The sequence below is a fragment of the Mustela lutreola genome, chromosome 4 (genome assembly GCF_030435805.1).
Source record: "Mustela lutreola isolate mMusLut2 chromosome 4, mMusLut2.pri, whole genome shotgun sequence".
NCBI lineage: Eukaryota > Metazoa > Chordata > Mammalia > Carnivora > Mustelidae > Mustela > Mustela lutreola.
Window position 1 is genome coordinate 16,565,678 of NC_081293.1, and position 25,990 is coordinate 16,591,667.

A 25,990-nucleotide genomic window follows, 5' to 3' on the forward strand; every position below is an offset into this window, starting at 1 on the left:
TGTGTTCAAATGCACACACACCATCATCATCATTGTCATTGTCCTGGTGAATTCTGACTGCTGCTTTGCTGTGCAAAGAAAATTTAAGTTTTTTTTTTTTTTAATATTTTTGTTATTTATTTATTTGAGAGGGAGAGTGAGAGGGGGGAGCACAAGCACTGGGGAAAGGAAGAAGCAGTGTCCCCGCTGAGCAGGGAGCCTGAACCGGGGCTCGATCCCAGGACCCTGGGATCATAACCTGAGCCCAAGGCAGACGCTTAACCAATGAAGCCACCCAGGTGCCCTGAAAATTTTAGTTTTAAGGTCAATCTTAATCACTAGATTGTTCCTGGAGTCACAAGAGGGCTATCATTAGGCTTCTTGTCCTAGATGGGGGCAGGAGAAGAAAAAAAGGAGCCACCATTTATTAAATGCCTGCTTTATGCTGCCCATTGAGATGGGCACCTTACATATGAAATTATTGATTCATCCTAACCCCTAGCACCTATTTATGGCATAGACACAGTAGCATGGGCTTTGGTATCAGAATGCCCCGAGTCATTGGTACTGCCATTTTTAAGCTGTGTGACCTACGTAAGGTCGTTTGATGTCTCTGAGCCTCACAGGCCTAAAGCAAAGATTGCCCGTCGAAGAGTAGAAGGCGATTAGATAGGTGTTGTTACCATGCCAACATCAGTAACTTGTGTCTTTACCAGCTTAGTTTCTGCGTTCATGTTCTTTACCCAATTTATCTCCACAGCAACCCTGAGACAGGTAATAGGAGGTCTTATGTTGTTTTTTGTTTTTTGTTTTCTTTTTTTCTCTTTTCCCCTTTTTCTTGCAAATGGCAAAGCAAGGCTGAAAGAGGTAATGTGCTTTGCCCAAAGTCTCATGATCAGGAAACAGCACAGCCCGGATAGACATGTGATTCTACTCTTTGTTCTGTCCCGTCACCGCTGCCCTGCGTGGCCCCACGCAGGAATCAATGCACTGTCTCAAAAATTGCTATTACCATTTTGACAATAATAGCCGAGATTCTGGTCTGTAAACAGATGAAGAAACCAGCTTTGTTGTTGTTGTTGTTGTTGTTGTTTAGAGAGGGAGAGAGGGGAGGGGCAGAGGGGGAGAGAGAGAGAATCTTAAGCAGGCTCCACGCCCAGCACAGAACTCTGGTCTCACCACCCAGAGATCATGACCTGAGTCAAAGCCAAGAGTTGGAGGCTTAAGCAACTGGGCCACCCAAGTGCACCTGTTGTTCTTTTAAATGTCTTTTTAACTTTGGGCAGGAATTTGGATCCTGACTCTTAGTCACCTGTGTTTCTGTTTGCCAGGTTAAGTACAAAGAAGGCTGGGAGAAAGCCAAGGGGAAAGGATTTGAGATGAAGCTGGATGCGATTTCTCTGCTGGCCGCCAAAGCCTCTGGAGAGCTTGCTAGCAATGTAGGTTTCCTCTCATTAACTCAGAAATGTATAAGAAATGGTTCCCATAAAAATGTCAGCGGTCCCGCGGAAAAAAATAATGACTGCTTACATTGTAAACATCCCAGGACTTTAATCTTCTTCTGGGTTCGCAAAGGACCAGGGAGGTTGTTTTCAGAATTGTTCCCGTTACCTTGCGAATACCAAAGCCCCTGAGGTGGCACAGTTTCTCTTCTCCTCACCGTAGACTTTCTTCTTTCTCTCAAGATTAAATATAAAGAAGAGTATGAGAAAATGAAAGGCAAAGTCATGGGCACTACAGACTCGAGGCTTCTGCACTCCCTGCAGGTGGCCAAGATGAGCAGTGAGGTAAACTCTTTCCTGTCCCTCAGCCCCTTCCTCAGACTTGTGCTGCTTTGAGTGTCCTTCCGGGGCCAACTTCTCCCGGGACCTTATGGTTGATTTCTACCTACAAATTCTCTCATGTCTTGTGTGAGGAGTTTGTTCACTTTCTTTATTTAGATGAGGTGTTTTGGCCCAAAGGGTGACTGGCATCTATGGCTCAAGGTAAAAAGGTGTCCATCCACCTGTATTAATTCTGCAGAAGTCTACCAAGCAACTATGATGAGCAAGATCCTGTTAAGACACCAGGGCTGTAGGAATGAACAACACATTACAGGTTCCTCCCCAGGGGAGCTTAATCTTATAGGGGAGAGTCAAACACTAAGCATCCTGCTTGTTGTGGCAATGTCCCTGGTGGGTCCTGTGGCCATGACACACTTGATGTACAAAGTAGTTAGCAAACAACTGGTGCATGGAAACTCCAGTCAACCAAAGTGACGCTGCTTGTATACAGCTATAATGGCTGGAGATTAACCCTCTTAGGTGTCACTTACCAAAATGCTTTGGTGGAAGGATAGACTTGGTGTCAGGTCAGGTCTTCCCTGACAATGCTGAGCAGGCCTAAAGGACACAGGAGTGTTGAGTTTCTGCTTTACAATTGCTGCTCCAAGTTAGGAGGCCAGCTTATGCTGCTCCCATGGTGCGGCCAGATATAATTACCTGGTGAGTCATTTAGGAGCCATGGTTTGACTAGAATAAGAGAGTTGGCATCTGGGTTGCCATTTTGGATGTGACTATGGAACAAGTCCTATGAAGTGCATAATCATGAAATATACTAAGACATTGAGAATTGGGCTTCTTTTTAGACAGAGAACAAAATGACATTTCTTCTTTGCAGTTGGAGCAGTTGGGACCAAAAAGATTATGTCTTGTCCAAAGCCATCTAGTAGTCAGTGATAAAGGTGGAGGGGTAGTGTTAGAGCCTAGGACTCTTAGTACTGGCACCATACTGCTTCTTTTGTAGCATGCCACCTTTCCCACCACCATTATCACCATCACCATCATTACCATCATCATCATTATTACAACCATCACCACCACCACCACCATCATCACTATCACCACCCTCAACACCACCACCGTCACCACCACCATCACCACACATTCACTAAAATCACTATCATCATTGTCACCACCACCATCATTACCATCACCGTCACTACCACTATCATCACCACCATCTCCACCATCACCATCATTACCATCATCATCACCACCACCATCTCCACCATCACCATCATTACAATCATCATTATCAACACCACCATTACCACCATCACCATCATTACCATCATCATTATTACAACCTTCACCATCACCATCATTACCACCACCATCACCACTACTACCACCATCATTGTCACTATCCCCACCAGCACCATCACTATGATCACCCTCCACACCACCATCATCACCACCACCATCACCACATATTCACTATAATCACTATCATCATTATCACCATCACTATCACTACCACCATCATCATCACCACCATCTCCATCATCACCATCATTACCACCATCATCATCACCACCATTACCACCATAACCATTCATTACCACTCTCATCACTATCACCACCCCCATCACCATCATCACCATCACCACCATCACTATCACCACCACCACCATTAACACATATTCACAATTATCACCCTCACCACTGTCACCACTATTTTCACCATCATCACTATCACCACTGTCATCACCACCATCACCACCATCGTCACCACCATCAACATTTTTACCACCATCATCATTATCATCACTATCACCACCATCGTCATTGTCATCCTCACTGTGAACATTTTTCAGGTGTTTTCTCTATGCCAGTCCTTGTACTAGGTAGATTTCAACTACTATTTTGCTTGCTTATCACAATAGTCCTCTGAGAACATGAGCCCTTAGAGAGGTGATGTAACTTTCCAGAGGTTATCCAGCTGGCAAGGGGTAGACCAGCTTGATTTCAGGCTCATCCGGCTCTGGAGGCCAAGCTTTGTCATTCTGCCTCTTAAAGAGTCTACAGAAACCTTGGATAGAGCCTTCTCCTCCTGGATCAGTCAGATAAAAAGATTTAATATTGGTGAGAGGCATTCCTCCTAGAGACAAAGTAGTATGGAACCATAGTTCCCCAGCACTGTCCCCTTCTAGACCCAGAAATTGAGTCACACCTTTCTGATAGATGAGTGGCATTGCCAATTCCTCATGAAAGCCCAGGCTTCTTTCCTGTGTTGTAAATCACTTCTGCAAAGGCAGACTTCAAATAATGGCCTTGTTGATAACATTCAAGGTTGAATACAAGAAAGGCTTTGAGGAGAGTAAGACCCATTTTCACCTCCCCATGGATATGGTACACATCAAGCATGCTAAGAAGGCCCAAGCTCTGGCTAGTGACCTGGACTATAGGACAAAGCTGCACGAATACACCGTACTGCCTGAAGACATGAAGACCCAGTGGGCCAAGAAAGCCTATGGGCTCCAGAGTGAGGTGAGCCCCCCCTCACTGCCAGTTCTCCTCCTGCCACTCCTGCAGTTGAGTACAGGGACATTTTGAGGGTGATTTGGAACCCGTGCATGAGTCTATGATATAACTCGTAGGAGCAGGAAGAGCTGCCAAGAGGGGCTGGACCCAGGGAGGACGGGCAGGGAGGTAGAGCTGTGGATATTAGTCAAGACAGCAGAGGCTAGAGCGTGGAGACCTGGGGCCCCGAGCTATTGCAGGAGTCAAGATGTGCTGGTAATGGTGCCGAGCAAAGAGGAAGAAGCCAGTGTTGAAGATGGCAAGTAAATCTTGGAAATTTAGCGGGTTGGTAGATAAGATTTTTGGTGAAAAAGTCTGAAAAGCCCTCTTTGTCATCGGTGGTGGGGTTTCAGCACTGAGACAGAACATGCTATGAGGTGGGCCCAGTGGCTTCAGCCCCAAGGAGAGTGCTGTGTCTGACTATAACAGTGTAGGGGGACAGTTCTTTTAAGAAAACAAAGGCAAGAGTAGGGATTCCCCTAAGTCTCCCGTCACCTTTGCCCCATCTGCCTCCTGGTGTCCCATTACAGCTTGGGTTTTCCCTTGCAGCTGCAGTACAAGGCCGACCTAGCATGGATGAAAGGAGTCGGGTGGCTGACGGAGGGAAGTCTCAATCTGGAACAGGCCAAGAAGGCTGGGGAGCTGGTCAGCGAGGTAACCCGAGCACAGGCTCTGGCTTCTAGTGGCTCTCAGCCCACGAGACCCTGAGAGCCATCTTTCCCTCTGCTTCTCCCTCCCCAAGCCCCGTGCTTGTTTGGGGCCTGACTCAGAGGAATCCTTCTTCATTTTGGCACCTGACGCTGGGTAGTCTTCCACGCCCTTACCCATCCTGGGGAGGTGTCTGCAAGGAGCCTACTGGTTTACATAGAGTAGCAGTGGCATCCAAAGAAAAATTCAGAAGGGTGGTCCTACTCAGTCGATGGGCACGTGGGGAAATGTGTTTGTCACGGAGGTGCGTGCCATTCCTCCTGAATCAGAGAACCTGATGTTCTGAGGTCAGCGTTCCCATGATGCCGGTACCTTACACTCACTGCAGACTCCGGGCAAGCTTCTCGAACCTTCCGATCCTTTTCCTCTTGGCTAAAACTGAGAATGTTAGAGCATCCCGGCGGCCCTAAGCCTCTGCTTCTCTTTGCACCATGTAAAGCTGGCTTTGGCAGCTGGCAGAGGAGGACTTTTGAAGGGCATTTCATTTGGAAGTGAGTTTGACTATTTCAGGAGCTCTGTTTGGGCTCTTCAAAGGGAACTCTTGTTTTAGGATCGGGAAGGCTGAGTCGGCATCTCTCTTGCAAATGGTAATAATAGTGATAATGTAGCTGAACTTCATGGGCCGATAATAATTATGTCGTTATTTGACGGCTTTGAGTGCATTACATACATATGGCTCACAACCGCCCTATGGAAGTAGACACTCTGACTACCCTATCAATATCCTCATTTTCATGAGGAAAGAGATGGAGAGTCACATTTCAAGCAGGCGGCAGAGCTGAGCTCTGTCCTGGTGTGTGTGGTCTGAGGCCCCAGCTCCTGCCCACGAAGTGGTCTTGTATCCCCAAAGCACGTTTTGTAAATTAATCTTACTTTTCCTGCTCATCATTCTCTCAGACACAGACACACTAAGGGTTGGAACATAGAAATAAGGAAGGTAGAGAAAAGTGAACGACACATTAGGGTTCCTCTTACTTTAGCTTCTTTTCCAGCCTGCTCAACTCCAGGTGGAGCAAACAAAGCCCCGTGTGTCTTGGATAAAGGTTTGGGGAGGAGACCCAGCTCTCTGACCTCCATCCTCGGGAGTTCCCATCTCTGCCTGATGTCCTATGCCTACTAGTTATTAAGCTCCTTGAGGGCCAGGAAGATAGCAGCCTTTTCTCCTGTTTTATATTTCTATTGTGCCCTGTACAGGGTGGACTCTTGCCTGCTCAGTTAAGTTCTTACGATTTGACCAAAGGCAGAGTCTGGAACGATCGGGATTTCCCACCATGGAAGGGTAATGCGACTTCCTTCAATTGTGTGGTGAAGTTTTCCCATTCAACGCACTGGAACAAGAGAGGAGAATAACAAGTCCCTTTGGAATATTGTCTCTAGAATTTCTTTTCTTTTTATTTTTTTAAGATTTTATTTATTTATTTGACAGAGAGAAAGAGATCAGAAGTAGGCAGAGAGGCAGGGAGAGAGAGAGAGGAGGAAGCAGGCTTCCTGCTGAGCAGAGAGCCCAATGTGGGGCTCGATCCCAGGACCCTGAGATCATGACCTGAGCCGAAGGCAGAGGCTTTGACCCACTGAGCCACCCAGGCGCCCCTATAATTTCTTTTTCCTCAAGGGAGGACACTTGGAAGCTTCGATATTCCAAACCCTATTCTGGGCTCAGCTGGTCCCCATGACCCTCTTGCTGACAGCACCGGGGTTTTGCTCCTCTTGGCTCTCCCCTCCACGCGAAGCTTCAGCTTCAGTCCGCCATGCTCAGCTGCCTCCTTTCCCGTCAACTTTGGCATGTCCGGTGGAAAAGCCAAAGGAGCCAACCTCCGGGAAGGACAAGGAGTCCCTGTGGGGAGACGGAATTAGCACATCTGAAATGTTGCCAGTTACTTTGTGGCTGGGAGGCGGGGACGCCGGGAGGACAAGACCTCAGTGATCTGGAACACGGAGAAACTGTGAGGGTGAATCCTACCAGGCTGCCAGCCTGCTCTGTCCGCGACCCCCAACATGTCCTCTCCCTAGAGCACAGGGGCTCCTCGGATGGTCGCGACAGCACCGCGCGTTCTGGTGACGGCTCATGTGAACACTCTCGTGCCCCCAGACTGCCCTTACCGAAAGCAGAGCCGCGAAACCTCTGCCCCTCCCCGCAGTGGGGCAGCTGCTATTTTTCGTACCATTGTGGCCAGAGTGGCTCTGGGGATTAAGGGACATGCCCAAGGCCACGAAGCTGGCAAGAGGCGGAGGCGAGCTTTGGCCTCCGTCTTCCGGGTGGTGAAGTCCCAGTTCCCTCGGTCTCACTTTCCTATGCCAGATCTCGATTTACAAGATGGATGCATCTCGGGGCACAAGGGGGGGATATAAGGGTTAGTGGGGGGAGAAGTTCAGGGCCTCGCTCAGGACCAGCAGCTAAGAGAAGCTCCCCAGAGCAGGCTGTGTCAGGTCTGTGGGATCCCGATGGGGCTGCAGACCCCGAGGGAGGGCTTCCGCCCAGAAGATGGGGGCATCGCTGAGAACGCGCGTGTGGTCGTGGGCACAAGTGTGGGGTGGGGACAGCCAAATCCAAATGCCACAGGGTCCCTTTTCTTTGGAAACAGAAAAACTACCGGCAGAGGGTGGATAAGCTGAAGTTCACCAGCGTGGCCGACAGCTCCCAGATGGAGCACGCCAGGAGGAGCCAGGAGCTGCAGAGCGGGGTGAGTCCCGGGCTGCCCCAGCCCTGCCGGGCTGCCCCAGCCCTGCCGGGCCGCCGTGTCGCAGGCTGGGCCCAGGCGAGGTCTAGGAACCGTGAGCCTTTGCTTTCGACAGGCTGGGCCTGGCTTGCCCGGGGGCCTCCAGGCTGTACAATGAAACAGCATGTGCCTTATTTACACATCAGTGTTCGGTAGCCGCACCCCCACCCTCCCCAGGTCACCACAGAGCAGGTGCCAGAGCTGCTACAATGGGGCCAGGACCTTACTGGCCTTCCTTCCTAAAGGTCTAAGTACACGTCCCAGAAAAGGTGCCATCAACAGAGCTCAGAGTCAACAGATAGCCGCGGTGTGGGTGGCTGGGAAGGAGGGAGAGCAGGAGAGAGCAGAGTGTTCAGATGCCCACTGACGCTGACTTTCGGGTCACTGCTCACTTCCTGGGGGTCAGCCCCTGTGAATGCACTGGGATTATTGGGATTGGTGGGGGTGCAGGTGGTGGGGTGGGCTTCTAATTTTTCTCCTTTGGGGAGTCTGTGCTCATCCAAGACCTCTGGGGGGTTATTTCCTGCGGCTGTGGGCAGCGTAGGTGGGAACAGCTTGGGAAGGTTGATGCCTTCTCATGGCAGAAGTGTGGGAACAGAAACCCTGGAGGTGTTGGTTCTCAGCTCCTACTGCCGCTGCTTCTGCCTTCAACCCCTCCTGCCGGAAGCCGCCTTTATTGGATTCTGCTGGCCAGTGGCTGGTCTGGGCCGTTTTGTAATGGACTGCCTGTGCAAGTCACAGAGACGGCAAGCAGATCTGAAGACGTGTCCGTGATGCCAGCCCACCCCGCACCACCTGCTCCTGACCCAGGGCTCTCTCCCAACAGGTGGCCTATAAGGCAGGAAACGAGCAGTCTGTCCATCAGTACAGCATCAGCAAAGACGAGCCTCTCTTCTTACAGGCCCGAGCCAACGCTGCCAATCTCAGTGAGGTATGGCAAGAGGGAGAGGGCAGCTGTAGCCTCTGCTTCCCCATGTAGCCCTGGGCAACAAAGTCCACCCACCATATTGGGGTGTCAACGGAGGTTCCACACATCTGGGCACTGTAAATAGCCCATCCAGCAGATCTTGATCCTGGCCAGTGTCTTAGGGGGGAGGGAAGGACCACCTTCCCTAGGACAGAGCTGGTGGGAGTCTTGAACCACTGAGAATATAACAGGGTAGGAGGCAGTGGTGATTGCTGGTCCTAGTTAGAACAGCATTAGTATTGATTAGCATCAGTATTGATAAGCAAGTGAGGCTTCAAGGTGTTCACGCCACACTGCTTGGGTTTGCTCCTTGGGTCTACCACTTACTACATATGTGGCCTTGGGCAAGTTCTTTGTGCTCAGTTGTCCCGTTGGTAAAATCAGGGTCATACTAGTTCCTGTCTCATTGGGTTGTCACAGGCTTCAGTGAGTTAATATACAGAAATCCCTGGAAGGAGTATGGACAATGTAGCTATTACTCCTAGACACAAAAGCATGCATGGTCCCAGTTTCCTTCTCTCTGTCTGCTAGGAGAGGCCTTCCTTAGCTCTCACACTCAGCAACCTGGTCCTTGGAGTCCTGGTCCCTGTAATAGGTAGAGGGGAGAATTAGAAGGAGCAACAGAGGCTAAATCAATTCACACACATAGAAAGAGCAGAAGACTTGCAGAGGAAGGAACTTGAAATCTGCAGGTGGGGGCAGGACAAGAGCTAGGAGGAGCAAGGACAGACCCAGGGGGACTAGAGACTGGGGGCAGGAAGACAAAGGGAGGTAGTAGCTGTAAATGCAGCAGCAGCTGGTCTGGGGTGTGAGTAGGCGGAGGTGGGGAACAGACCTTCCAGAAATGTTGCTGTGGGTTTCGAAACATTGCACCACTGCCATGTGTTTGAGACCTCCCTGAAGACTCCTAGTATTTTTCAAGGTCTCTGGAGTTTGAATTCTGCTTCTTTTGAGGGAAGCCCTGTGTCAGGAGGCCCTGAGGCAGGAACAAGGAGGTCCGGTGGTACTGCGGGTACCAGTTTGCTGTGGAGGGCCAGTCAGTGTTGGCCTCTGAGAGAGAGCATTACAGAGGCCGGGGAAGCCCTCGCACGGGAGGGTGATCTCTTTCTCCTGCCTCTCCTCAGAAACTGTATAAGAGCAGCTGGGAAAACCAGAAGGCAAAAGGGTTTGAGCTGCGTCTCGACTCCTTGGGCTTCCTGGCAGCCAAAGCCAACAGGGACCTGGCCAGTGAGGTGAGTCGGTGCTCAATGAAGGCTGCCATTTTCCATCCGGGAGAGTCAGAGCGTGTCTGCACAGGCTCTTCAGCTGAGTCTCAGGGTCCAATCTGTGAAGTGGGGAGAGAGGTGACGACTTTGCAGTGAGACCGCCACATGATGCCCAGCGCACTGCCTGCCACACGTTGGTTTTTAATGGCTGGAAGCATTAGTAGTAGTAGTAGCAAGACTAGTGATCTAAATGGGTTATTTGACAGATTAACTGATGCCCAGAGACCTTCCAGGACTATCTAAGGACGTTGTGGCTGGTCACTGGCTAAGAGTACAGGCTCTGGTAGCAGGTGGACCTCGCTAAAATCCTCGCTCCATCCCCTCTCAGTATTGTGACTCTGGGAAGGCTGTGCCACCTTGCGCCTCTCCATTAACTCATCAGGAAATTGGCAGTTGCGAAGCAGTTATGAGGAAAGGAAACGATTTCATGCGTACTGAGTTTCCGTCGTCCAAAGCCATCTGCTGGGAGTCTGATGTGAGCTAAGAAGCCTAAGCCAGAATGTAAGGCCAAGTCCGCTCACTTCATCAAACAGTCTGGCTTCCGAAATAGATGCACACCCATAAATGTACTTGTCTCTATAAATATATGGAGATATCAGCTGAGCTAAACAGTGGCTTGGTGGCGTGGTCGATCTACCTTCTGGCGTAAGCTCCTTCTCTGCTCACCTGGGAAGAGCTCACCAAGCAGCCCTGGTCTGCAGACACGCTCTGAGGCCTGGAGTATGTGTGTGTGTGTGTGGGGGGGGGTGTCGCACGCTCACCTTAGAGTGAGGGTTCAGTAAAGACTGCTGTTGTAGCTGGCACAGAGGACAGGAGAGCCCAGGTCTCCTGATCATGTTGAAAAGGTTGCCACATGCTTGTGTCCTGTGACAGTTTTTAAAGCATTTCCACACATATTTTTTTCCTTCTGATCCTTCTTACTCTTGGCCTCACATTTTTTTCCAAGCCGGTGTGCTCACACGTGCTCCCTACACTCCTGCATATTTCTGTGGGCTTCGGTTGTGTCATCCGAGCTCTTTTCTCTAACGGCAATCATGCTTAGGCTCTTCTGTGTCTTCTTCATTTCATGAAGACTTTCTGTTTATGGTGTTTTCACTATTCCCAGGAAGGTATTTAAAGTGACTTTTGAAAGCAGCAGGCCACTTAAAACTAAAGCCAGAATGGGGCGCCTGGGTGGCTCAATGGGTTAAAGCCTCTGCCTTTGGCTTAGGTCATGATCCCAGGGTCCTGGGATCGAGCCCCGCATCGGGCTCTCTGCTCCGTGGAGAGCCTGCTTCCTCCTCTCTCTCTGCCTGCCTCTCTGCCTACTGGTGATCTCTGTCTGTCAAATAAATAAAATGTTAAAAAAAAAACCCCAAAAACAAAAAACAACACTAAAGCCAGAAAAAACAAGGCTGAAGAGTAGAGATAAGAGACGGAATGTCTCCAGGAACTTAGGAAAAGACTGTAGTGCAGCTGAGCCTTCAGTGTAGCTCTGAGCTGACGGGCAGCTGAGGTGAAAAGGGAAATAACGAGTAATATTTTAGTTTACTGTGTGATGATAAGAGGCAAACTCCTTATGACTCTAATTCTAATAACATTCTGTTGTGTGGCTGTGTTTGAACTGTCGTGCCTTCTGTTTGAAAGCGAACAACGGCTTTAGGAGATGCTAAGACACTCCACTCTCTTCCTCCCATTTAGGTGAAGTACAAGGAAGATTACGAGAGGTCCCGGGGGAAGCTCATTGGGGCGAAGGACGCCCGGGGCGATTCACAAATGAGTCACTCGCTGCAAATGTCCAAGCTGCAGAGTGAGCTCGAGTACAAGAAAGGGTTCGAGGACACCAGATCCCAGTGCCACGTCTCCCTGGACATGATCCACCTCGCGCACGCCCGCAAGGCCCAGCATCTAGCCACAGACATTGGCTACAAGACAGCATCTTATCAGTTCACCGCTTTGCCCACGGACATGAAGGTGGAATGGGCCAAGAAGGCGTACGATTTACAGAGTGATGTAAGCTCCGTGTGTGCACGTGTTCACGTGTGCTAGTGCCCCCACCAGTGTTTGCCCGAGCCACCCCAGACAATAGCGGATACATCCAGATACCTGTTTCTGGATCGCAGGGCGGACCCATCCTCCCTCTCCTAGCGGCTCGACTTTTATTCCAGCTCTGCCCACTTTAGATCCTATACCAGCACGCAGAAAAATCGCAAAGGGGCTTTCTTCTCCTGGGGTTTGCTCTGCCTACGTTTTCCCTGCTTCTTTTACTGTGGAGGGGGCGGATGGATGGGTGACCTTCCTAACTGTGGCCTGTTCTGGGACAGCATCTCCCATCCTCCTTCCAACCTTGGCAGTCCCTTTGCAGGGGCAGCACGTTAACCCCCCACAGCCCCCCTCCCCTTTCTCCCTGTGCGCCCCACCTGGCTGTTCCACATGGGGCTGGGGAGGGCAGTGCTGACATCCCCTTCCTGGTCGAGCTGTTTCCGGATAGATGGGCGATATGCTCGTTTTAGACAAGTGTCCATTTAAATGGCTTTCCATGAAAACGACTCCTTCAATGGCGAGTAAAGAAATGAGACCCCCCCCCCCCCCACCCCGCGCCACACCGAGGTGTAGGAAGGAATCCGGCGCGGTGGGAAGCCTCGGCTGTCTTGTGAAATTCCCTCCAATAGCTCCCCACCTGGGTTCTGTCGTGAATTCTCATTTTCTTCTCCCCCGCTTGTCATTTTAAGCAAGGAACCGGGAAAGCAGACAATGAGAACGCTCCTCTGCCCGAGGTAGACACGCGTCCTTAATGAGGGACCAGGTGGATGGGCCCCGCCCGCTCCACCCCGGGCGCTGCTGGGCGGGGCCTAACGCGCGGGGGGGGGGGGGCGGGATGCTCCAATTACAGGGGAAATTAATTGACATTTTGGAGCCCTACCTGTGACTGTACAGAAATGGATAAGACAAAAGTGGCATCTAATTTGACTCAGCTGGCACCAAGGCGACATCTGGGCGCCGTTAATAGCCCTTTAAATGTCTGCACACCGACAATGGCCTGCCTTTTTTTTTTTTTTTCCCCTCTCTCCTTTGTCAGAACCGATACAGGGCAGATGTGAGGTGGATGAAAGGCGCGGGCTGGGTCGCCACCGGGTCATTAAATGTGGAGCAGGCGAAGAAGGCAGGAGCACTCATTAGCGAGGTGAGATTTCCTGACAGCATGCAACAGGCCTGGCTGCACTAGGCGTGTGGCATTTCTGTATAAAATTAAAATAATTTCCACTCAAAAGGCAAAGAAAAAGGCAAAGCTACATGAAAGGCCTGGAAACCCAGACAAGGGCTGGTAATTAGGGGGAAACTGCATACCAAACACACACCAGTAGGGGCCCACCGAGCCCTGGCAAAAACAAAGTTGGTGACAAATGGTATTAGGAATAGTAACAACAATCAAAAAAGAGCTCAATTGCTACCCACCAACTTACCTTTTTAATGAAGCAACAAGGGAGAGATGAGGAAAAGACCCATTTATTGCACCCAGAAAGCTCTTTCGTGACTTTCTGTGCATTTTCTCCTTCTCCTTCTGCTACAGTGTAAACAGTTTGAATATTCACGTGGAGTGGAGCATGTGACTTGGGTCTCTCCTGATTGGGGAGGGGGGTCTCATTTCTATTTAAATCTCACTCCTGTCTACTTGTAGCCTCCCTGGCTGGACCCGAAGGTGTCACGGCGTGTTAAAAAGAGCCGTCTGCTCATATTTTAGGAGAGTTTCGCTAAACAGATCGTTTAAAGACTAGATCAAGTTTTCTCAGTCTCAAGACTATTGACATTTTGAAAACTCTGGCTTGGGGGAGCGGGGGGCTGTCCTGAGTCTTGTGAGGTGTTTGGCAGCACCCCTGGCCTCTACCTTCTAGGTGCCAGTAGCACCTTCTTCCTGGTTGTGACAACCAAAAATGTCTCCAGACTCTGCCCAAAGGTAGAGAGCCACCAGACTAGACAGGCCAGGGAGTGGTCCTTGCCTCATGTTCACACCATGGCTGCACACCCTCCAACAACCCAAGTCCCCCTCTGTTCATGTCTATTTGCTCAGGAGGCAAGTGAGAATTTTTTTAGTTGCTTTCAGAGTAATCTGGTTTTTCTAGACTTTTCTTGGTCGGGGGGAGACCACAATGACATAGCCCCAGGAAAACCTGTAGCCTTAGTTACTAGTCTCCTGGGACCTTGTTTTGAGAAGACTTTCCTACTAAGTGAGTAGGTAAAACAGAAAGACCCCTCAGTTGTTTTTTCAAACACACCTGCCCAGCGTTGATATTTTCCTGGGGGAGGTTATTCTGACATGTCACAGAGTGGGTTCTGAAAGTAGGATCCGTCTGAGTGGCCTAGTTTTTCGGAATATTAGTCAACACGCAAGCCTTAGAAGACCCTGGGAGCTCTGTGGCTACTGTACTACCCTAAGTAATTCAGTCTGATTGAGGAAAGGCCCTTTTAAAAGGATGATTTTGAGAAACTTGCAGGAGCAAACATCTAGGTTTGAGGACTCATGATCCTAAACTCTCACTGGACCCACTCATAAAAGGATATAAAAAATGAATTATACACTCAATTTAGACTTCAAGATGATTCCTTCATGCATCTAAGTCTGGCACCCAAGGGATCTTTCTGGAACTATTTATCCCATGGTGGGCTTAATTTTCCACCTCATTTTGCAAACCTACTCAACAAATGTGCTTATCTTCTACGCTTCATACCAGTTCTCAACTTCAGTCAGGCAAGAAAATCCTTCAGCAACTTTCCCCAATCATCTCATTTCAGTTTGGCACATTTCCAGTTTAGTGTCAAATTGCCTGACCTCTTAATTTTCAGACAGAATGCCACACACTGTTGAAAGAGCCACAAATGTACACACGCCTATCACTTAAAGCAGGAGCTGGCAGACCTTATTTGTCAAGGACCAAATAGTAAATATTTTCAGCTTTATGGGCCACAAGATTTCTCTTGCAGTTCCTCAACTCTGCCATGTGAATGAATGAGCACGGCTGTGTTCCAATAAAGCTTTATTTATAAGAACAGGTGACAAAACAGAGAGGGCTAGATGTTGAACTGTATCTGCTTTAAACAAAACAGGATACAAAAATGGAACCTGATAAATGAGGAAGTGCTTATAAAATAACTATTCAATTTGCGGAAAGATACACTTTATAATTCCATTGAGATAGCAACTGTGCTAGTTTTCTGGAAATGTTATTTGGATTAAAAAAAAACAACAGGAATTAATTAAGTGTGACTTTTTGAATCTGAATGGGGTATCTAGATCTTTGCCAGCATTTGAATTCTTTGTAATTCTTTTTTTTTTCCCCCAGTGTCTTTCAAAATGTATGATGGCTCCTTTCAATAATAGCGGTCTTCTTTGTGTTATTGTAACATTTTAAAGAATTCTTGCTTGTGTTAACTGGGTCCTAAAGTGATTGAATTATTATATCATTGGCTGTTAAATGCAAGGGTTTTGACTGTGATGATCTCTGCTGTGTCCTTTTGGGGAAGGAAAACGGGACGCTTCAATTGATAAATGTGACTTCCTTCTTGCTTGGGGGACCCAAACTAAGATATGTAAACAACCGTGACACAGTATTTGAAGCCTATAAAAAGAATCCTTCCCTAAGTGTGCATCCCGCAGTATTTTACGGGAATAGCCTAATTTTGCGATGTTTTCTTTGCACCCGGTAGAAATACTTTAATGTTAATTGACATGAGGTTATTCTTAAATTGAAACAAATATTAACCTGAAGGCACCGAGGATATAAAGATGGAGGAAGCCGAATAATAATTATGTTCACAAATTCACTCTAATCTCAAGCAACCTATGATTTTCCCTTTCAAATGGTATGAAAGAGCAGCACAAAATTCACAGCTTTGATCTTTTTCTGCTCAACAGAAGAAGTACCGTCAGCATCCAGGTGCTTTGAAGTTTACCAGTATTAAAGACACTCCGGAGATGGTCCAGGCCAGAATTAGTTATACCCAAGCAGTGGATGTAAGTGATAATATATATACATTATGACTCTAAGAGTGGGCTCTTCTTTCAACACTGCGATTGAAGCCGAGGGGTTCTTGTCTTGCTCCTTCTGTTGTTCTAAGGATGAAGGAACTTCTTGTCCTTTTGCGGAGACACACCTTAGCAGGGGTGCCTCCTCATTAGGATGCAAATGGGGTGTTGCTGCTCTTCGGATGCCAAGTGGGGCTCCGCCACCCTGCTGTCCCCATGCTCTCCTATCTTTCCATTTGCATGTTTTCAAGAATTGTCTGTGGTGGGGCCTTTTCCCCCTGTCCTTCTTGTTTTGAAGTGTTATTTTCAGAACTGAAATTTTGGGGGCCCAAATTCTTGGTAATTGGCAGACTCAGCCCTGCTAGGACTCCTTGGGACCCAAGGGCAGAAATTCTCGCTCTCTGAATTCCCCTAACGACTTTGAAAACGATTTGGGTCTTGTGTACGTAAGACTAACTTTGAAGTCATTTCCCAAATTCCTTTTATAGTGTGGAACTGAGATCTGGCCTTTTGCCCTCATGGCACAGTGTTTTTGGGGGACTAAATTGAACCATGAGATCCTATAAAAACTCACTTTAGGATATGGATCAACCCCATTTGGCTGATTTTATTGAGACAGGCCCACAGATCCTTATGCAGGGCAGGCACGCCTTAGAAATATCTTCAAACTGTTCAACTTGCCATAAGTAAAATTTACAAAAATTAATGGGAGAGGAGTTTTAAGATTATCTCTCTTGCTTCCCAGTTGAATACATTATTCTGGGGATGCCTTATTCAGCAGGCACTTGGAAATGTCCTCAGTGCCTGTCAGAACATGTTATGGGATGATTTACACACTTACAGGTTTAGGAATTTATAATTTATTGATGAGCAGCCCAGCAGAAGCACCTGAATTCCGAGAAACACAGATGGTCAAACAAGAACTTTTATATGAAGGAAAACAACACCCGCTTCTTCCTTACCCTAACCGACTCTAGGGGGCACTGCTGCGATACGGAGAAACTTGGACACACTAATGAGATTTAGGATGGAAAAGGCTGGTTTAGCAACTCTCTCCGGTGGTCAATGCCAACTTCGTGTGTCGTCTCTAGGAGGATGTCATAAGCCCAAATCAGAGTTCTGGGTGGCTAGGACCCCAGACCCACCGAGTGGACATTTATTAGCACAAGAATCCTTGAGATGAGGGGACGGAACAAGGGCTGAAGTCGACCCAGGGCAGACCTCACCTGTGGAAGAGCCATCTCTTGTGCTTCTAGATTTCGATGCCCTCTCACGGTTTATAGGGCATAACAGATTTACTAAGGTTTAACTAGATCTCGTTTTCTGCTCACCCACGGTCAGCAGATGCTACAAGTGGAGAGTGTTTGCTGAGAGGCGAGTTTTAGCCTGTCTTGTCCCGAGCTGGGAAGGGGGGCTCAGGAGGGGATGAGGCGCACGTCACCGTGCTGGCTGTGAGATCTCAGTAGCGGCACCCAGCATCCTGTCTCTATGGGGAGGGGGCAGCCACCCCACCCTTGTCCCCGGGAGTGCAGCTTGGCTGTTGCCTGCGTGGAGGAGGCTCCCGGGTCTAATACAGAACCTCTCTTCGTCCACAGAGGTTGTACAGGGAACAAGGAGAAAACATAAAGCATCATTACACTCAGACAGCCGACCTCCCTGAAGTCCTGCTGGCCAAGCTGAATGCCATGAATATCAGTGAGGTGAGGCGGATAGAAGGGGTCCTGGTTTTAATTAGGGAGACCAGGGGGCCTGGGCGGGGCACAACAGCCTGGGCTCAGAAGGGCCTGGAGCCTAGTTTAATGCTTTGCTGTCGCCAACTTAAAATGTGTCATATCTCCATTGGCACGGAGCTCTGCAGATTAGGTAGGTTGTCTTGCAGAAGAGTCAAGCCCATTTATGAGAAGGAGACTGGGAAAACTGCCTTAGTATGAAGGGCATTTGTACTGAGTGGCTGAAATATGGAAGCATCAGCATATAGTGCATCCAGTGGCTCTGCCAAGGAGAGACCCTACCCTCCCAGGATCGTGATCAGCAACATCCCCCCACCCCGTCCTTTGATAGAGACTGTTGAGTTTTCTGTATTTTACGTAAAGAGCTCTGCACACTCAACCTTATAACTTGCTGCTTCCTATTTAGAGACATGTGGGTCTGTCTGACTCCAAGGATTCCCCCCCAGGAGGCTCTACCCCCACCATGGTGGACACGAGGCAGAATCCAACTCTTGGTGTTTGCTAAGACACCATGATTTCGAGCTTCAACGGAGGGGGGAGGGGGGTGGGTTGGCGGCGGGGGTGTGCGGGGAGAAAACCCAACAACAAAGCAGATCCCCATGTTGGTAATGAGAATTTGATCCCCTGACATCTTTATTTGTCCACATCTTCCCAACAGACACGTTATAAGGAATCCTGGAGCAAACTTCGGGACGGTGGCTATAAGCTGAGATTGGATGCCATTCCGTTCCAGGCAGCAAAGGCTTCTGGCGAAATCATAAGTGATGTGAGCGTCCACCCCCATTACTGTGTCAATGTTTAATACTAACCAATTTTTACTGCATTTTGCCCCTCACCCCTGCCTTCTTTTGCCTGTGGATACAATCCTCTGCTCTCCCAAATGACTGTGTTAGGGTGTTCAGATAACGACCAGCGAGAAAGAACAGACCAGACAACAAAAAAAATCCCTGGGCCCGGGTACAAAGCCCAATGCCGGACTGTAACTCCAGACCCCGGGCAGATGAAATGCACCCTCCGCCAGGCACTTTCCTAAAGCAAGTCCGCGGGCAGAGACTGCTAACAATGCACCCACCTTCCTCCAGCGTGGGCCGCCCAAGTGCTAGCATGTCCTGCCACTTCATACCCAGCCCTTTAGTCATTGGGAGTCTTGCATATGAAAGACTGGGCCTTTTGACGACTCCCGCGCTTCTTTTAACTCACCCAGTCACTGTCAAAAGAACAAAACATTTTCGCCCAATACCCACCTCTCCCATTCCGTGTCCCTTGTCCCCGAGCTGTTACTCTCTCCCGCTCTCTTTCCCTTTAGTACAAATACAAAGAGGCATTTGAGAAAATGAAAGGGCAGATGCTTGGCTCCCGGAGCTTGGAAGACGATCTCAGCCTTGCACATTCAGCGTATGCGAACTCGCTGCAGAGCCAAGTAAGTGGGAGAAAATACGGTGGAGCTGGCCCCCCACACCCCCGGCTAATGATATCCAGCCAGCTTACGTCCTTCGTCCTTCTGGTTGTGGCCACTGGTTCTGTCCAGACAAACTCTGTGTCGCTGTTAGATCCCTTGGCTCCTCTGGGCTTCCGCTTCTTCCTCCATCAAGAGAGACTTAGCTCCCTTTGGGACTGGGCATTCTGTGATTTGACCAGTGGCCCCAAACGGGGGCTTGTGGGCTAGATTTGCACAGCAGAAGTACTCTCTTTGGTCTACAGAGTAAATTGATTGCAGACCTTTAAAAATGGAAATTTTCACATAAAAGTTTTAGACTTCTGGCCAGAAGCTGGGCCTGGGCCCCTCAAGGCTAGAGTTGAAGTGGACTGCAGAGAGCTCTGTTGAGAAGGGATCTCTGTATCTCTGTTTCCCTGGTCATGCAGCTCCCCTCCACCCCCCCACCCCGCCACTTCTTGCTTTACTCCCCGGTGCTACTTGTCTGGCCCCTGGAAACATCCGGGTGTGCAGCCCTTGATTTTGCTCTCCTGGGTGCCGGCACGAGTGTGTACACGTTGTCCCCTTGCACACGTTGTGAGTTGGCTGATGGATCCACTGTCACAGAGGACCAAGCCCTTTTGCATGTTGAGCCTCACTTGACCATCAAACTGACCTAAGAGTGTGGGGTTGGACATGAATTGTCCTTGGCTTTATGCTGGGAGTCGGGGAGGATTTATGGAGATGGGAGCAGGAGGTTAGGGAGGGGTAGCTGGAGCGCTGGGAAGGAAGGAGGAAGGGGAGATTATGCATCAGAGTTCCAAGAAAGTCCGGAGTGAGTTTCATTGATCTTTCAACAGCTTCTCTGAGGACTGCAGTGGGGCTCATGGTCTGGAATGGGCCTCTCCTTTTTTCCTTCAGCATGCATGTTGGGCTCTTGGGAGCACCCATCCCTCAGAGCTGGCCCGACTGCTCCTGGCCCCCAGACTTCTTAGGAGGTCTCAACTGATGCTTTGAAGAAGCTCTTCACAAGCTCACCCGAGTAGACAATCCCTGGTGTCAAAAATCTGAACTTGAGAGGGTGACGGGGAGAATCTAGTAGGTGACAGGGAGAAAACCAGGTTAGCCTTGTAGCTTCTTCCCTCTGGAAGACAGGAAGATCTAAAGACACGCGCAAGGGAATCACTGACATTATGTCTGTTTCTTGAACTTTTGTATGGTCTCCAATTGGGGGAGCCATGGGCCTTCATCATCCAAATCAGAATGACCACCAGGAGCTGGGGGTGGTGAGTGTTAGCCCCGGTCCCCACTTCTGAAGCCTGTCCCCGCAGGAAGGGACCACCGGTCTGGCCAGGATTGTCTCCCCTGCCTACCTGGGACAACTGCATTGCCACCACTCTCCCTGATGGTCCTTCTGCAAATGGTGGCTTTGAAACAGGCGCTGTTGTTCTGTCTGCCCCTCTAGGTCAATTACAAGAAAGGCTTTGAACTCTCAAAGGCACACTTCCATCTGCCGTTGGACATGGTAACCCTGGTGCATGCCAAGAAGGCTCAAGTCCTGGCCAGTGACCAGGACTACAGACACCCGCTCCCCCAGTACACTTCTTTGGCCGAAGACCTGAGGCTCAGCTGTGCCAAGAAAGCTCACAAGTTGCAGAGCGAGGTAAGGAGACCCGGCGTCTCTCTCGGGGCTCCATCAGCTGAAATTTGACCATGATCATGACCATGAAGCTCCTGTTGGCACTTTAGGGGTCTCTGGAGGTGAGAAATCCTAAACCCGGGTTTTCTTTGGAAATACTGCCCGAAGTTCCTGCCCAGCACGATTGTACGAATTTAACAGCAGCAGGAAACATTTACTGTTTCTGAGCATTATGTTTTCATGCATGATCTCATTTCTACCTCAAAGGAACCCTAAGTCAATAGTCTTTATCCTATTTTAAAGGTACATTACAGTGAGGTTCAAAGGAGGGGGAAATGTAGCTTGCCCTAGGTCACACAACCATCAGTGAGAAGGGGGTGGGGCTCGAACTTAAATGGTGTCTGACCAAGATGCCCTCGGTTCACAGGTCTGCATGTTTAAGATTTGCCAATGGCATTGTCCCTGGCCTCAGCTCGGACCGGGGGTTCTTTATGGGGCTCAGTACATTCCTGAGCTGCCCATTTTCTGCGGGAGCCTATGCTCTGTTGGGAGAGGGTGGGTCAGAGCAGACCCACTTCAATCAGAGGAGAGTGTCCAGCGGAGGGCAGGACCTCGGGCCCCAGAGATCCTTCCTGGGTCCCTGAAGGGAGTTGTAGAGGCCTTGATGGGCCTCCCACATGCATTTCAAGCTCATGCCGCCTGTTTGCTGAAGGAGGTGGTCCGGGAATATTAGGAAGCCTTGAGGATCTCCTTACTCCCAAAGAGAGCCTGGATGTCTCCTCTCAACAGGCAGGGGCATCCTGTTCAGTGCTCGCCTTACTTCCCAGCTTGCTGGGTTTCCCTGGGATGGGGTGCGCAACTAACATGCCGGGACTGGAAAGCAAAACACCATACAAAGACTGCTTCCTGGGCTGGCAGGTGTGCCAATGAGGGATGTCTGTCATCCCTTCGAATCTTCCGGCTGCGTGCAGTGTTGATCGGATGACATAAACTGTCAGGAACCCCAGAGCCACTGCAGGAATGAGGGAGCAGCCACGCTCCACTTGGAACCCGTGTGTTGCCTGAGCAGAGTCCTCACCTGCGCTGTCTCTCATTGTGATAGCAGTTGGAAGACAGCACGCCCCAGGGGTGGGGGGAGCAGGGCAAGAAGCGGGGCGGGGGGGGGACACCTTGGTGGCTCTGCAGGGGAGTGAATTTGGGGACCCTTTAAACTGTCAGCCCAAATCACTCAGGTGCACACACTCGCGCCTACCCGTGATAGACTCAGATAGGCCTGTGCCCGATGATTCTGGCTGCATTTATTAGTTCTTTCTTAACCCATGATTCGTTAATGCCGCCCTCTGCTGCTGGGTTTTGTTTTAAAAGACCTGTTAAATCATCATTTCCACATTTGCCCCAAGACGACTGACTTCCTAACCACAATCCACTCCGGTGTTAATTTTCTGATAGCCCACATGAATTAAAAACCCGCCTCCCGTCCCTCTGTAGCTTCTGAGACAAGTGACAGCAGAAAAATCTTTTGTCCTGATCTACGTTTTTATTTCCCCGATGAGCGTTAACCGAGGGGCATCGTGTGTGTGCCGAGGGGGACCTCTTCGGAGAGACTGGCGTGGCCCTGGCGTCCTAATTCTGATGTGGTCCTGCTGTGGGTCCTCGGTTTTTTTTCTTTGCTTCCGTGTTCCATGAGTTTGGCTTTTCTGATGCCTTGTGTCGTTTCTTACAGAATTTGTACCGGTCAGACCTGAACTTCATGCGAGGTGTTCCCTGTGTCATCCCAGGCACGCTGGAGATCGAAGGGAGAAAGAAAGCGTCCGAACTCATCAGTGAGGTAACCAGGGATCCCGGATGGACCGGTGATGGGAGTCAGTCTGTTTCCATGGCAGAGGTTCCCTCTCAGCACTCAGCTTGCTGCTCACTGCTAGAGCGAAAGAGATGTCCAGCTTAACAGTGGCCACTCACAGCATGATCTCTCGGCAGGCCCTTCTTCTCACTAGATTCTCCATTCCAAATGGATGTCCTTTAACACAGTTTTGCAAATATCGAGCCGGCTCCTTGGTGAACCCATAAGAATTATTCATTGGCTCCTAAGATCTGCTTTCCTAGGGTACAATGACAAGAAGGCAGGCCTTGGAGACCAACAGGGAGGGAGACTGAAATTCGAGGCCAGCGCTCATTGGCTGTGTGACTTCTAGCCTCTCACCTGCCCTCTCTGTCTCAACTTCTTAATCCGTCAAATGGGGGTACTCCTACCTCCCTCATTTAGTTTTTAGGGGACTAGCACTAACAGTCTAGGCAACGGTGCTACTCTGGTGGCCGGGAAATGATGGATAGAAGCTTGCTGATAATTTCGTAGTAAAAATACAGAAGACTAGGATTCTAAGCTCTTTGAGCACGTGAGGAATCTTACTGACACCTGCGAGGGCTCCGGGACTTCCCCTTGCTTACAGATGCGAGGACAGGAGGGCATGTTGGAAGGCACTGGAAGTGTCATGTGGGCTCACACATTGATCAGAAGCTCCGAGAAAATGGAACTGGCCTCACCGTGGGAGTTTAGACTGAACTCTGTGCTTTCTTTTTCCAGTGAAATCTCAAAAGAGAGGGGTTTCTGAACCTGGTGGGTGCGTCAGAATCCTCTTTGGAACTTTAAAAGAAACACAGAGGCCTGGGCCCATGGGCTCCAGGGTGGAATGCGGGCATTTTATATATATATATATATATATATATATATATATATATATAAGCTGCACAGTTGTTTCTGGGATACCCCCAAAGCTGAGCACCTCTGGGTCTCCCGTGAGCAGAGGTTGGAAGCAAAACGTGGATGTCAATGGTCACGTTCACAGAGATCGTGAGAGCAGGTGTCCGATTGGGTTCCAGGGGATGGACAAGCAGTTGACAAGTGAGGTTTTGTGTTTATAGCACTTGTTCCGCTTCTGCTTTTGTGCCTTATCCCGTCCTCTTCTTCCCTCAGAGTAAATACCGTCAGCATCCCCAGTCATTCAAGTACACAGCAGTGACAGACACGCCCAGCCTCCTTCATGCAAAACTCAGCAACCAGATTACCAATGAGGTAAAATTGGATGGCTTTAGAATGGGCTTTTGCAAAACTGCTCGATTGTTCAAAATACGCCTGAATATGTGTAGGTCTGGGGCTGAGAGAAAGAACACGTGTTTGCACGGAAGTCTGGAAAGAATGCCCTAAACGGAATGTAAACGTTTTCCAGAAGGAAGGCAGCCTGAGCTGGAAATCAGGTTTAGTCTCTGGTTCCACGGGCAGTCATGGGCCAGCAGCACCAGCATCTCCTGGGGTCTTCTTGTTAGTAGCACCAACTCGGGCCCCGCCCCAGACCCACAGAATCCACAAGGTCATTGAGCAGGATCCTTGTGGGTTTCCTCTGTGCGCTGACGTTGAGATGTACTGATCTGTCGCTCACCTGTTCTGTCTAGTCACATACTGGCTAACCGCATGTGTACGTATGTTCGTTCTGATGATCAGCAGAGGGAGGGTGTGTGGTTACCCGGGGTGGTTACCCAAGGGCGGTCATGTGGTGTGCTATGGGTCAGCCTTCTGGAATTTCTGCCTCCTCCCCTCACCTGCTGTGGACTCACTTCATGGAATCGTCTCTAGCAGAGGGGCACACAGGGGAAGGAATCTCATGGCACCAGAGCATCATTCCAGCCCCTCTGGCGGCTCTCTTGCAAGTTTGAAATAGAAATTGAGCCTGGCAGAGAATTAAACTTGGCATCTTCCTTAGTTTTAAAAATTCTCCTTCTGACTCTTCTGGAAGTCAGCTGAGACTTGGCTACTTAGGCAGTGAGGTTCCACTCTCACCAAAGGAAAAAAGTAAGACAGAGCAGCTTGGGAGAAGAATGCCCCCAAAGGCTTGTGTAGCGACGTTCACAATATTCAGTTCCTCTGGGGTCTTTTCTGCCTGCTGCAGGAGCTGGGTGCTGTGGGCTAGCAGTGCCTCTGGCCTCAGAGAACTCCCCAGCCACAGACCCATTTCTGAGCACGAGAATAGGTGTTTCTGGAATCAGCTGAGGCCTTCCAGGGCAACACTGCCGTGAGTTCGTTCATGGGAGGAGCTGGGGCTTTAGGAAAGGGTGCAGAACAGGGCTTGGGAGCCTCTCTTCCACCAGCAAGAGCTTCTCCTAAATTTCCCAGATCTTAGTATTTATTGTCTTTATACCATATCCTCAAGGGAAGAGAATAATGAGAAGAACCTTAATGGTGTTCCTAAATGTTTTTTTCTTTCCTCCGCCTATTGTTGAGTAAAGTGTAAGGGAGGAAAAAGAAAAAAAAACATCTTTTCTTTCCCCATCTTGGGTTCTCAGTGGGGATACTGTCACAAAAGACAGATTAACAAAAGAAAAGCATACGAGTTTATTTAATGTAAGTTTTACACGATATGGGAACCTTTATAAGGAGCTGAAGACCAGAAGAAACAATTAAACTTGAACGTTTTTGTACGAGGTTTGATGAAGAGCGGAAAGTCATGGGCAGATGTGATAGAGTTAAGAATGGGAACCCGGAGGAAGGTCTGTTCACTCAGCTTCCTCTCAGCAGCGCTCCGTCTTCGGAGAGACGGATGCTCGGTGCCTCTGGGTGTAGGGAGGGCGCCTCTCACAGGAGGATCTCATGACCTGCGCCCGGAGAGGAGAGAAGGAAGAGCTCTTCTAACCCCCGCTGTGTCTCACATTTTCAGCTTGAAGGTTCCATATTCCGGGGTAACCTGTCCTGAACCCCGTCAAAAGCAACTTGCAATTCCTTACACATTCCTTTTATGTCACTCAATTTGACTCATGAAAGACTGTCTTTATTGAAAGAAAGCTCTTCCCCAAGGCAGCAGGTGTATCCACGACCCGGCGAGCGGCCTTCCGGGAACCTATCTCCCACTCGCAAACGAGGGACCTCCAGCATTGCAGAAACCAAAGCCTTGTCTCCTTGCTTGTTTTCTCTTCTCTTTTACCCAGCGCCTCTATAAAGCAGCTGGAGCGGATGAAATGCACCGGTACACCCTGACCCTGGGGCTGCCCGAGCTGGTCCGAGCGAAAGCAAACGCAGCCAATCTGAGTGACGTAAGCCTTTCTTGTTGCCAAGCTTCGAACGTTCTCCGAACCCACGCATGTCTGTGGCTGGGGTGGCATCTCATAGCGACCCTTCCGGTGTTCCCAGAAACCTAAAAAAAGGTCTTTTCGAGACTCAAAGTATATATACCTTTTCACA

General features: G+C 49.5%; 1 protein-coding gene across 6 annotated transcripts in view; it reads left to right on the forward strand.

Annotated features, from left to right (window-relative positions):
• The window catches only part of NRAP (nebulin related anchoring protein), a 69,479-nt gene that overhangs the window by 27,636 nt on the left and 15,853 nt on the right, over positions 1 to 25,990 (forward strand). For all 6 annotated transcript variants that reach the window (XM_059173133.1, XM_059173137.1, XM_059173134.1 and 3 more), the window contains 17 exons: positions 1,311 to 1,418; positions 1,665 to 1,766; positions 4,092 to 4,289; positions 4,872 to 4,976; positions 7,613 to 7,711; positions 8,574 to 8,678; positions 9,839 to 9,946; positions 11,660 to 11,971; positions 13,038 to 13,142; positions 15,870 to 15,968; positions 17,576 to 17,680; positions 18,369 to 18,476; positions 19,017 to 19,130; positions 20,590 to 20,787; positions 22,487 to 22,591; positions 23,735 to 23,833; positions 25,738 to 25,842. In XM_059173133.1, the coding sequence (XP_059029116.1) occupies positions 1,311 to 1,418; positions 1,665 to 1,766; positions 4,092 to 4,289; positions 4,872 to 4,976; positions 7,613 to 7,711; positions 8,574 to 8,678; positions 9,839 to 9,946; positions 11,660 to 11,971; positions 13,038 to 13,142; positions 15,870 to 15,968; positions 17,576 to 17,680; positions 18,369 to 18,476; positions 19,017 to 19,130; positions 20,590 to 20,787; positions 22,487 to 22,591; positions 23,735 to 23,833; positions 25,738 to 25,842 (2,175 nt within the window). The remainder of the gene's footprint in view (positions 1 to 1,310; positions 1,419 to 1,664; positions 1,767 to 4,091; positions 4,290 to 4,871; positions 4,977 to 7,612; positions 7,712 to 8,573; positions 8,679 to 9,838; positions 9,947 to 11,659; positions 11,972 to 13,037; positions 13,143 to 15,869; positions 15,969 to 17,575; positions 17,681 to 18,368; positions 18,477 to 19,016; positions 19,131 to 20,589; positions 20,788 to 22,486; positions 22,592 to 23,734; positions 23,834 to 25,737; positions 25,843 to 25,990) is intronic.